Consider the following 11935-nt stretch of genomic DNA (forward strand, 5'->3'; position numbering starts at 1 on the left):
TCACTATGTTAAGTGATGGATATAACTAAATTCACTGGGGTAATTATTTTGCAATATATACATATATCAAGTCATTATATTATACACCTAATATATTTTATGTCAATTCTACCTCAATAAAAAAATTGTTTAAACTTTGTATGTCAATTATACCTCAACAAAAACATTTTTTTAATTCATACACATGGGTACCAGGAAACACATACAGGAATGTCTATGGCAGTAATCTTTGAAAGAATAAAGAGCTAACAACAATGCAAATATCCACCAACAGAAGAGTAAATAAATGAGTTATGATGATGCATTCATCCAATAAAATACTATATCTCAGTGACAATAAGTTAACTACTGCTATCTATATCATAAAGATGAATCTCAAAATTAGTGCAAGAATCAAGTGCACGTGAATTTTTAAAATATAACTACATTTATGTTGAGTTCAAGAAAGGACAAAGGTAGTGAATATATCTGGAGATACATAAATAGGTAGCAAAACTATAAAGAAATTTAAGTATAAAATTTATACTGATTGGGAGGAAGAAAGGAAAAATAAGAGAAAGGTACACAATGAGATTTGGGGAAAGGAGTGCATCAAGGCTATATATTGTCACCCTGCTTATTTAACTTATATGCAGAGTACTTCATGAGAAACGCTAGGCTGGAAGAAGCAGAAGCTGGAATCAAGATTGCAGGGAGAAATATCAATAACCTCAGATATGCAGATGACACTACCCTTATGGCAGAAAGTGAAGAGGAACTAAAAAGCCTCTTCGTGAAAGTGAAAGAGGAGAGTGAAAAAGTTGGCTTAAAGCTCAACATTCAGAAAACGAAGATCATGGCACCTGGGCCCATCACTTCATGGGAAATAGATGGGGAAACAGTGGAAACAGTGTCAGACTTTATTTTTTTGGGCTCCAAAATTACTGCAGATGGTGACTGCAGCCATGAAATTAAAAGACGCTTACTCCTTGGAAGGAAAGTTATGACCAACCTAGATAGCATATTCAAAAGCAGAGACATTACTTTGCCAACAAAGGTCCGTCTAGTCAAGGCTATGGTTTTTCCAGTAGTCATGTATGGATATGAGAGTTGGACTGTGAAGAAAGCTGAGCACCGAAGAATTGATGCTTTTGAACTGTGGTGTTGGAGAAGACTCTTGAGAGTCCCTTGGACTGCAAGGAGATCCAACCAGTCCATTCTGAAGGAGATCAGTCCTGGGTGTTCATTGGAAGGACTGATGCTAAAGCTGAAACTCCAATACTTTGGCCACCTCATGTGAAGAGTTGACTCATTGGAAAAGACTCTGAGGCTGGGAGGAATTGGGGGCAGGAGGAGAAGGGGACGACAGAGGATGAGGTGGTTGGATGGCATCACTGACTTGATGGACATGAGTTTGGGTGAACTCTGGGAGTTGGTGATGGACAGGGAGGCCTGGCGTGCAGAAATTCATGGGGTCACAAAGAGTCGGACACGACTGAGTGACTGAACTGAACTGAACTGAACTATATGCCCTACTTCTTGACCTGAGTAATGAGCACATGAGTGTTTATTATATTGTTTAAAAATATTTGTATATATACACTTTTATCACTATTTGGTTTCCATACCAGGTTTCACACCCACAAAAAAACTACTTTCCCCTGAAGGAATCTGTAAAAAGAAATATAAATTTTGCTTTCATCTAAGAATACTAAAGAAAATACTTTCCGATTCGTAGCCTTCAGCTAGAAAATAAATCTAATAATTACTATAAATCTATCTCACTCAAAGTTTAAACAATATACAAATTTTTGGTTTTTATCTTGCCAAAAACAAGTGTGGGTTATTCTAGAAGTCAGCATCATTTAGGATAACTTTTGCATAAATGTGAAAAAACATAAAAGCACACATGCTTTTTCCACAAGCTGTGTTTAAGCCTGGGCAAGGTGAGGACCACAACTTTCTTGGACCACTTACCTGATACTCAGGTCATAACTCCCACTCAGGAGAAAGTTTTCTTCTTCACACAAGAAGAGGGCCCGGACACTTCCAGCATGGCCTCGAAACCTGATGGGTATCTCCTTTACACGTATGATGTCCAGAAGCTGGATCTTTCGATTGGATGACACAGCTAACAAATCTCCCCCAGAATAGTGGATGATTCTGTTTCGGTCCCACCTGAGTTGCCAGGAGAAAGACGCACCATGAGAGAAGAGAACCATGGAACTACTTAGTACAGTGCCTTTCGCCTATAGCAAATGCCATCATGGAAGATCCATCCAGCAAGGATGTAGCAGAAGGCAAGACCTAGTGTTAATAAGCCCTGATGGATCCCTACCTCACACTGTAACAAAAATGCATTTCAATTAGATTTAAAACCTAAACACAAAAGGCACAACTATTTTAACAATTTCTGCTAATGTATAATAAATCCCCAGGATAGAGAACAGAGTATGCAGCATTTTCTGCTTTGTTTGATCATGGAAACCTTTTTTCACAGAAAACCTCAGAAGAACACAGCTGGGAAGCCCTATACCCACTGCATATCCCCCTGCTGTCATTGTTTCCCTTAATCAATATCCAGTGAGCATACTACATTAGGGGCAAAGTCTTGTGCTAATAGGTGCTCATGGGAAATACAAAGACGAGTAAGATATAGATGGACCCTGCCCTCAATCAGTATGAAATCCAACAAAATAGGGTGAGTTGAATTAATTTTCCAATCATAAGATTATTAGCAAATAGATAAAATATGAGCAGGATGACCAAAAATTTTATTGTCCAAACTGAGGTTGTTTTTATCATGAAAGGGGACACTATTATTAATTACTCGAGGACCACAGAGTAAAGCAGGGTTGTTTGGATAAACAGGGATGGATAGTCACTCTAAATACGAGGAGCAATTCCTGACATGTTTGCCCTCATTCCATTTGTCGTATCTAGAGTTCAACCTGTCATTCTCTCTGCTAAAGAGCACGTATCACCATACTGCTCATAAACACTCAGCTCTGCCTTTTCCCATCTGTTCTGTCCTCCCCCTATTTGACTGGTCAAGATGCAGTTTGTTAGTAAGGTTCACAGCCGAAAATAGAATAAAAGATGTCCTTCACAAAACTTTTTGAATAAAGAGTGAAGTCCTAGATCTAAAATATGTCAGGAAGTTGACATTATGAAAGGATCTTCTTCTGGCATATTCAAATGATGTCACGCTACATAGTTACCATTTTCATATTTAACATGAAAAGACACAGTACTTTGCTAGAGTGGGTTACCAAAATATGTATAGCATAGCTCCATTTATATTTAAAACATGTATTTTTACATGCCAAGAAAAAATTCTACGATAGACATCAATATTAATGGTAGTTATCTCTATGTGACAAGATTATAGAAGAGATTTCTTTTTCTCTATACATTTTCTGGCATTTAGTGGATATTTTTTCCAATGAGGATATATTACTTCTAAAATAAGAATTAAACAGTAAAGATAGTTTTAAAAGATTTTAGGCATGTGAATTGTGCAAAAGGTTGCTGGTCAGTGTACCCAAAATTTGTAAGGGCAGAGTGTCCTCCACCCACAACTGTTTGTTGTTTAGTCGCTAAGTCATGTCCAACTCTTTTGCAACCCCATGGACTGTAGCCTGCCAGGCTCCTCTGTCCATGGGATTTCCTAGGCATGGATGGTGGAGTGGGTTGCCAGTTCCTCCCCCAGGGGGTGTTTTCCACCCAGGGATCGAAACCATGTCCCCTGCATTGACAGGCAGATTCCTTTACCACTTAGCCACCAGGGAAGCCCACCCTCTACTGAGAATGGTGCAAAAATCAAGCACCAAGTCTCCAGATGGGTTTGGGGCTGGAGTTTCAAGTGAAGAAGGATTGCTTTTCCAATGAGTGAGGGTCATGGGAATCCTTAGATGCTTGCGTGGGTAGTCCAGGGGCCCTGGGCCCTAGATTCTGAGCCTAGTACCTACGTGTCAGAGAGGATGCGGATGTTGTAAGAGCCACAGAAGACATTCCTCTCCTCCATCTGCACCTGCTGAGTCTCCTGGTTCTGGTATGCAGTCCACAGGTTGTAGTCATTCTAACAAGGCAACACCCGCAGTCAAAGGACAGTGGCAACCTGACCCAGAGTCCCAGGCATGCACCTTGGGATTCCCCCTGGCAAGGGTGCAGGGGTCCGAGGCCTTCTCCTCTTCAGGCCATGGCAACTGCTACGTGGTGATGGGGAGGGCGCCAACCAGTGAGAAAAGGAACCCCTGAGTGTGAAAATACTGAGTCGAGGGTCCTGATTCCTCTTCCACCTCTGATTCTGTGAACGTCCGGTGCTGCTGATAACACAACTTTTTTAAACTGAGCTCAGGACCAAGATGCATGCAAAATAAAGTCACTGGTGCCCTTTGACTGACCATTTCATGGAACCCAGGGTTTTATGTTCATATTGTATACATGTGACAGTACAGAGCATACTTGTGGGAACTCGAAATCACAATGAAATCGCTGTGAAATCACAAGTGAAATCACTGCTGCACGCTCTGGGCCTTGTGTGTCCAGGTCTTTACACATCAGCAACCCTCATCTCCTCACAGCTGCATCACACAGCATGTCACCTGCCCCACCAAGTATTCTCATCATTTCACAGATGAGACAGCTGAGCCTCAGAGAGGGTAGCCTCAGAGAGGCCCTGCCCCCACGTCCTTCCCCATCCCCAGCCACAGACTTCTGCGGCCATGAAATGCAGGGACAGCCCAGTGATGGGGACACCCAGTGATCCTGACTTTGCTGCTGGCTCTGAGTTGCCCACTAGACGCTTGGCGTCATGGACATAGGACCTGATGTGGGAGACTCAGTCAGGAAGCACTCCAAGAAGACACCCAAACGAGCCCTCACTTAACAGATGAGGAAGATAAGGCTTAAGGAGAGGAAATCACTTGCTTAAGGAGAGGAAATCACTTGCTTACAGACACACAGCACAGGACCCTGGCCTCCTTCTTAGGGTACGTCACCTCCCATACCCCATATCCATATGCTCTATCCCATATCCTCCATACCCCACATCCATAATATGCTCTATCCTGTACCCCACATCCATAATATGCTCTATCCTGTACCCCACATCCATAATATGCTCTATCCTGTACCCTCTGATGTCTGACATCCTTATGTGAGGTCCGAGCCTGGACTTCGGCCTTCCGTGGCCAGTAAGAAAGGACACCCTACAGTCACTTACCCCAGATGCCATCAGAACCCACCTTCGTTCTCAGTTTCCACTTCTGATTTTTCACACGAAGGCGCTTCCCATCATCCGTCATTTTCGGAATTGGGATAATAACCTTGTTGGCGTAATTAGGGTCTATTCCCCTGGTGTAGGACCCCTGGGGGAAATAACAGAAAACAGTTATTCTTTGTCCTTACACTCCAAGAGAAAACTAAAAACTAGTTCTTGGTAGGGTCTGAAAGACGGACAAGCACTGGCCCAGGAAGGCCTGGGCCTGGAGAGTTGGGCCAGTGGTATGGGCAGACCGGCTTGAGGAGGGTAATGACATCAAACATCCAGGGAGGACCAGCAAGAATGGCGGGTGGCATGGCTGATTCATGTCAATGTACGGGAAAAGCCACTACAATATTGTAAAGTAATTAGCCTCCAATTAAAATAAATTAATTAATAAAAAGAAAAAGAATGGTGGGTGGTCCCCAGCCTCCAACATGTGGCCTGTCTCAGGGCCTCCTCATCTGTCTCCTGTCCCCTCCCTCTGCTGGGAAAAAACCAAACTACCAGGAACCCCTGATTTAGGGTCAGGCTTCAGGCAAGAGACAGAACTGTAAATGCCAGAGGTGGTTACTATCCAGGGAATAGTGCATCATAACCTAAAAATACACTTTTTGGCCTTGTAAACATCCGTGTATGTGAGGCTCTCTTATGGCACAAGCTCTGGTAAGGCTCCCTGGGGAAAGCTCACAGCTCCGCGGGGCGTGGGGAAGGCTCTGCCTCTCTCTGCCTTCGGGGCTTCTAGATGGGGTGCTCCCCTCTAGAGAGTCAGTGGTGATCAGGAGTCTGGATATGAGGGCAGTGAGGAAGCAGCCCACGTGGAGCTGGAGGCCAGCTTGGGGGCCACCACAGACGGGAAGGCTTGGCAGAAAGGAGGCTGGTCTGACTGTCCCTCCCAGACAGGCCGTACCTGCAGGAAGGTGATCTGGTGCTGGATGAAGGAGTGCATGGACAGGTCGGCCTTGACCTGCTGTGCCAGCGCCGCCCAGTGCTGGCTCACAAAGCTACACCTGTTCAAGGTGCTCCTATCCAGCAAACCTGGAAGAACAAGAGGTGGGCCTGGGAACCTCCCACCTGGGCCACGAGGAGGGAGAGGGGGTGCTTGAGAAACCCCACAACAGGCCCCACATACTTAGAATATACTTGGAGAGGTGGATGGGCAGCTGGCGGATGAAGTCGCGGTACCTGCTGACCCCAGAGGACAGTTCTCTGACAGTGTCCAGCTCCAACAGCACATCAGTGGCCGGGGCCAAGCCTGATTTGGACACACTGGCTTTTTCAGAAAATAGCCTGTTCATCTCGGAAATACACTGGAGCGAACTCTTCCACTGTACTTCTAGAGGGAAACCGGGGAAGGGGGCACAACTGGGGCATCTTTGGAATGAGTCCAAGCCCACCCAGGGACATGTGCTTTCTCTGAGCACTTTTGGGCTTCCCTGCTGGCTCAGCCAGTAAAGAATCTGCCTGCAATGCAGGAGATCCATGTTCAGTCCCTTGGCCAGGAAGATCCCCTGGAGAAGAAAATGTCAACCCACTCCGGTATTCTTGCCTGGGAAATCCAATGGACAGAGGAGTCTGGTGGGCTACAGCTCATGTGTGTATGTGCTTGGTCGTTCAATAAGGTCCGACTCTATGCAGGGCTGCAAAAAAGTCAGACGTGACTTGGCAACTAAACTACCACCACCACCAGGCCCAGAGCAAGTCCTTGCCAAAAGCTCCCCCACCAAAACAGAGCTCATCAGAGTCTACCCTGAGGCCACTGAGCTTTGGTCATTTCTTCTGCCAAAGTGCAAATACAATTTCCCCTAACCAAGCATACAAGCAGTTTTCAGCATTCCCAGCTCAAGGTGACACCTGCAGGATGAAAACTGCCCTGCTGGTGAAAAGGCATGGTGTCCAGAGTTCCCTTTAAAGGATCCCAACAAGAAAAGGTCTCAGACAATTTCAAAAGAGAGGGGTGGATGAAATGAGATGGACAAGATGGTGACGATTATTGAGCCTGGAAGACAGTTACACGGGTGACGATTACACTGTTCTACCTCCTTGGAACAGACCCTGATGCCAGGAAAGATGGAAGGCAGGAGGAGAAGGGAGAAACAGAGGATGAGATGGTTGGATGGCATCATCGACTTGATGGATAGGAGTTTGAGCAAGCTCCAGGAACAGGAGAGGAGAGAGGAAGGAGCCTGGCATGCTGCAGTCCATGAGGACACAAAGAATCAGACACGACTTAGTAACTGAACAACAAAAACAAACCTATTTTTTGAAACTTCAAATTTTCCATATAAAAAGCATTTTAGAATCTATGCTTTGTGTTTCCTATATTTCCATGTATGTGTCTTGATTCAAAAACCAACTGAGGACAGGCTTAAGGTCAGAGCCCAATTCCCCACTGCTCTTATTTCCACCTCAAGACTGAATCCAGGGACAGCCCTGGTGGCCCAGTGGTTAAGATCGCACTCCCAGTCCAGGAGTCTGGGTTCAATCCCTGGTCAGGGAACTAGGTCCCTCATGCCACAACTAAAGATCCCACATGCCACAACTAAAGATCCCACATGCCACAACTAAGACCTCACAGAGCCAAACAAATAAATAAAGACTGAATCCAGTGCTGCAAAAATAGCTCCTGGTGGGTTGGATCCTGGAGGTGCCCCTCCCCTTCCCTGTACCAGAGGTCGGGGGGCTAGACCAAGGGATACAACCTGGTGCAGAGGGAGACTTAGGATCACACTGACTGATTTTCATCCTTGTTTCTCACCTCACCAGTGAGCATGTGCATGCTCGGTCGCTCACTTGTGCCCGATTCTGTGACCCCATGGATTAGCCCACCAGGTTCCTCTGTCCATGGGATTCTCCTGGCAAGAAGACTGTAGCGGGTTGCCATTTTCCTCCTCCAGGGGATCTTCCCGACTCAGAGATCAAACCTGCATCACCTGTGTCTCCTGCATTGTAGCCAGATTCTTTACCAGCTGAGCCATTGGAGAAGCCCACTTACCAGACGTGGGATTAAATGAGGGAATAAACACCAGAGTGCCCAGCCCACTTTGTAGACAACAAATGAGTGTGAGTTGCCCACATCTGTCCTCCTCAGATTCCATCACCTGCCAGCCCCTCCAGGTCCACAGGGACCCCTCCCCTTGGGCCTTCCTGCCACCAGCGGACTTACCAGCAGTGGCTGCTCCCCGATGCACAAGGTCATGCAAGCTTGCTTTTCCTGTAGCTTTGGACAACGGGAAGGTTGTGTGCCTGGTTCTGGCTGCCCAGCAGACTTGTGAGGTGTCACACGAGTGTGTGTGGCCTTTCTCAGGGATGAAAAACATGTTGGTAAAGTCTGGGTCAGTCCCTGAAGAACAAAAGACCAAGACGAGTGGCCCTTGAAACAGGTGCATGGAGAGGAAGTGCTGAAGAAAAGTGGCTTTTGGTCTACTGGTTTCTTTTAAATCTACACAAAACAGCGGAGAAGGCCCTGGCACCCCACTCCAGTACTCTTACCTGGAGAGTCCCATGGACAGAGGAGCCTGGTGGGCTGCAGTCCATGGGGTCGCTAAGAGTCGGACACGACTGAGCGACTTCACTTTCACTTTTCACTTTCATGCATTGGAGAAGGAAATGGCAACCCACTCCAGTGTTCTTGCCTGGAGAATCCCAGGGACGGCGGAGCCTGGCGGGCTGCCGTCTATGGGATCGAACAGAGTCGGACACGACTGAAGCGACTTAGCAGCAGTAGCAGCAGCACACAAAACAGACCAGGCCAGTCATGTCTGTTTTTATTTAGGGGTCTCTGAGTTTCTACACAAAAGTCACAGAAAGCTTCTGTTAGCCTTTGCCACCCTGCCTCCACTGCAAACCTCATCAGTTCTCTATATATGCAAGGATAGATAGAGACTGAGAGAGAAGGAAGGAGGAAAAGAAAGAGAGAAAGAGGCAGGAGTTGAAAGAGAGATTGCTTTTTTGAAGCACTTACTTAATTTTCTTCGGTGATATGAATAAATGCCCTTGAGTCAAATTAGAAAATTTCATTTTTAATAGAGAAGCTCCCCTAGGAGAGGGAGACCTGTAAATACAAGGAGATGATTCCTACGGTGGAGGAGGACCTCAGAGCAGGGCACGTGTGTGGGCAGATCTGCTTCCCTGTCTGAAGGGCAGCCTTGCCCATGGGAGATGCTTAGGATGGGAGGCCTGGTTTTTACCCCCCAACTGGATGACCACAACCAAGTCACTCAGATTCGCTGAACTTCAACATCATTAACCACAAAATAAAGGCGCTGGACTGGTCAATCTCTAACCTAACTGACCGGATTCTCTAACTTTCTCCACCACTTCTTCATTCCATATAATTATTCTTTTACTTCCTGGACACACCAAAGAAAGCAAGTGCCTTTATCAAGTTCTAATAGCCCTCTTCGTGCATGCTCAGCCTCTTCAGCCACGTCCGACTCTTTGTGACCCCAGGGACTATAGCCCGCATCTGTTCATGGGGTTCTCCAGGCAAGAATACTGGAATAGGTTGCTATTTCCTCCTCCAGGGGATCTTCCCAACCCAGGAATTTTTACCCACTGAGCCACCTGGGAAGCCCCTAATAGTCCCCTGCTGCTGCTGCTAAGTCGCTTCAGTCGTGTCTGACTCTGTGCAACTCCATAGACAGCAGGCGACAAGGCTCCCCTGTCCCTGGGATTCTCCAGGCAAAAACACTGGAGCTAGTTGCCATTTCCTTCTCCGATGCGTGAAAGTGAAGTCACTCAGTCGTGTCCAACTCCTAGCGACCCCATGGACTGCAGCCTACCAGGCTCCTCCGCCCATGGGATTTTCCAGGCAAGAGTACTGGAGTGGGGTGCCATTGCCTTTTCTGTCTTGAAATTCTATGAGTCTGCAAACAGGACCACACTCCAGGTCTCATGGACAGCAGGAATCCCCCACTTTCAAGAGCTCGACCTCTGAATCTCTCCATCTCTTGCCCCCTTCCAACCTTCTCCCATGCCACTAAACCTCTGCTTGCCTTTCTAGACAGCCCCCTGCAACCCCAGTCCCTTGCCTCCTTTCTGGCTGCTTTTGCTGCCCTAGTCCAGCTGGCCAACACCTTCTCACCAACAGACTGGACCACTGGCTCCCAAAATGAGGTTCACGGACCAATATCAGCATCTCCTAGCAACATGTTAGCAGTGCAGACTCATCACCCACATCATACCTGCTGGAGCTCTGGGGAAGGACCACAGCCACCTGGGTGTCAATAAGCCTTCCAAGTGATTCTGATACAACAATAATGGAGAACTCCTATGCCAGCCTTATTCAGTCCTTTCATGCCTCCAGAAGACTCTTGAGAAGTTCCTTGGACAGCGAGATCAAACCAGTCAATCCTAGAGGAAGTCAACCCTGAATATTCATTGGAAGGACTGATGCTCCTTGAAGCTGAAGCTCCAATATTTTGGCCACCTAATGTGAAGATCAGATCCACTAGAGAAGACCCTGTTGCTGGGAAAGACTGAAGGCAAGGGGCTGGGAGTGGCAGAGGATGAGATGGTTAGATAGCACCATTGGCTCAAGGGATATGAATTTGAGCCAACTCTGGGAGATAGTCGGAGAAGGCAATGGCACCCCACTCCAGTACTCTTGCTTGGAAAATCCCATGGATGGAGGAGCCTGTTAGGCTGCAATCCATGGGGTCACTAAGAGTCGGACACGACTGAGCGACTTCACTTTCACTTTTCACTTTCTTGTATTGGTGAAGGAAATGGCAACCCACTCCAGTGTTCTTGCCTGGAGAATCCCAGGGACGGGGGAGCCTGGTGGGCTGCCGTCTATGGGGTCGCACAGAGTCAGACACAACTGAGGTGACTTAACATAGCATAGCTGGGAGATAGTGGAGGACAGAGGAGCCTGGCATACTACAGTCCATGGGGTCCCAAAGAGTCAGACACAACTTAGAGACTAAACAATAACATCTGACCCAGCTTTGGATAAACTCCACATCCAGGTTCAATTTCATGTCCAAGCAAGGAATACAGTGGAATGAATGGAAATAGGGCTTCCCTGGTGGCTCAGGCGGTAAAGAATCTGCCTGCAATGCAAGAGACCCAGGTTCGATCCTTCAGTCGAGAAGATCCCCTGGATAAGGGAATGGCAACCGACTTCAGTATTCTCGCCTGGAGCATCCTATGGACAGAGGAGCCTGGTGGGCTACAGTCCATGGGGTCACAAAGAGTAGGACACGACTGAGTGACTAACACTTTGACTTTGACTGAATGGAGAAAAGTCCTAGGTTTGGACTTCTTGGCCTGGTTTCCGTGCAGTGCAAACTGAAGGGCAAAACGAGTCAGCAGTAACCTTAACCCCCTCCCAAACCCACTTCGATCCTGAATGCACTGAGGCGGGAACCGGCCCGGCACTAATGAGCAGAGACAGCAGGACCAGCCACTTCTGGGCTTCAGGGATGAAGAAGTCCCTGAGCCACATTTGACAGCTCAAAGTTCCTTCTGCATGTGTCATTTCATCATTTTCCAGAAGGAAGTCACATTTCAGCAGCTTCTCCTTCAGTCAACAGGACCAGGCACCAGGATGGTGGCTCAGTCAGTAAAGAATCTGCCTGCAATGCAGGTGAGACCTGAGTTGTATCCTGGGAAGTTCCCATGGAGAAGGAAATGGCAACCCACTTCAGAATCCTTGCCTGGAGAGTCCCATGGACAGAGGATCCT

The 11935-nt window shown here is 47.0% G+C and overlaps 1 protein-coding gene across 6 annotated transcripts in view; it reads right to left on the reverse strand.

Moving 5' to 3' along the window:
* Positions 1 to 11935, reverse strand: part of FBXW10B (F-box and WD repeat domain containing 10B) — a 33553-nt gene that overhangs the window by 16962 nt on the left and 4656 nt on the right. For 4 of the 6 annotated variants that reach the window (XM_059878506.1, XM_024980799.2, XM_010816088.4 and 1 more), the window contains exons 2-7: positions 8412 to 8588; positions 6378 to 6581; positions 6156 to 6283; positions 5229 to 5351; positions 3951 to 4060; positions 1957 to 2157 (exon numbers count right to left, since the gene is read on the reverse strand). In XM_059878506.1, coding sequence (XP_059734489.1) covers positions 1957 to 2157; positions 3951 to 4060; positions 5229 to 5351; positions 6156 to 6283; positions 6378 to 6581; positions 8412 to 8588 — 943 coding nt within the window. Of the gene's footprint in view, positions 1 to 1956; positions 2158 to 3950; positions 4061 to 5228; positions 5352 to 6155; positions 6284 to 6377; positions 6582 to 8411; positions 8589 to 10431; positions 10816 to 11935 lie in introns of those variants that run through there. The other 2 variants (XM_024980801.2, XM_024980800.2) reach the window with 2 other exon arrangements.

Source organism: Bos taurus, chromosome 19 (assembly GCF_002263795.3).
Source record: "Bos taurus isolate L1 Dominette 01449 registration number 42190680 breed Hereford chromosome 19, ARS-UCD2.0, whole genome shotgun sequence".
In the NCBI taxonomy this organism is placed as follows: Eukaryota; Metazoa; Chordata; class Mammalia; order Artiodactyla; family Bovidae; genus Bos; species Bos taurus.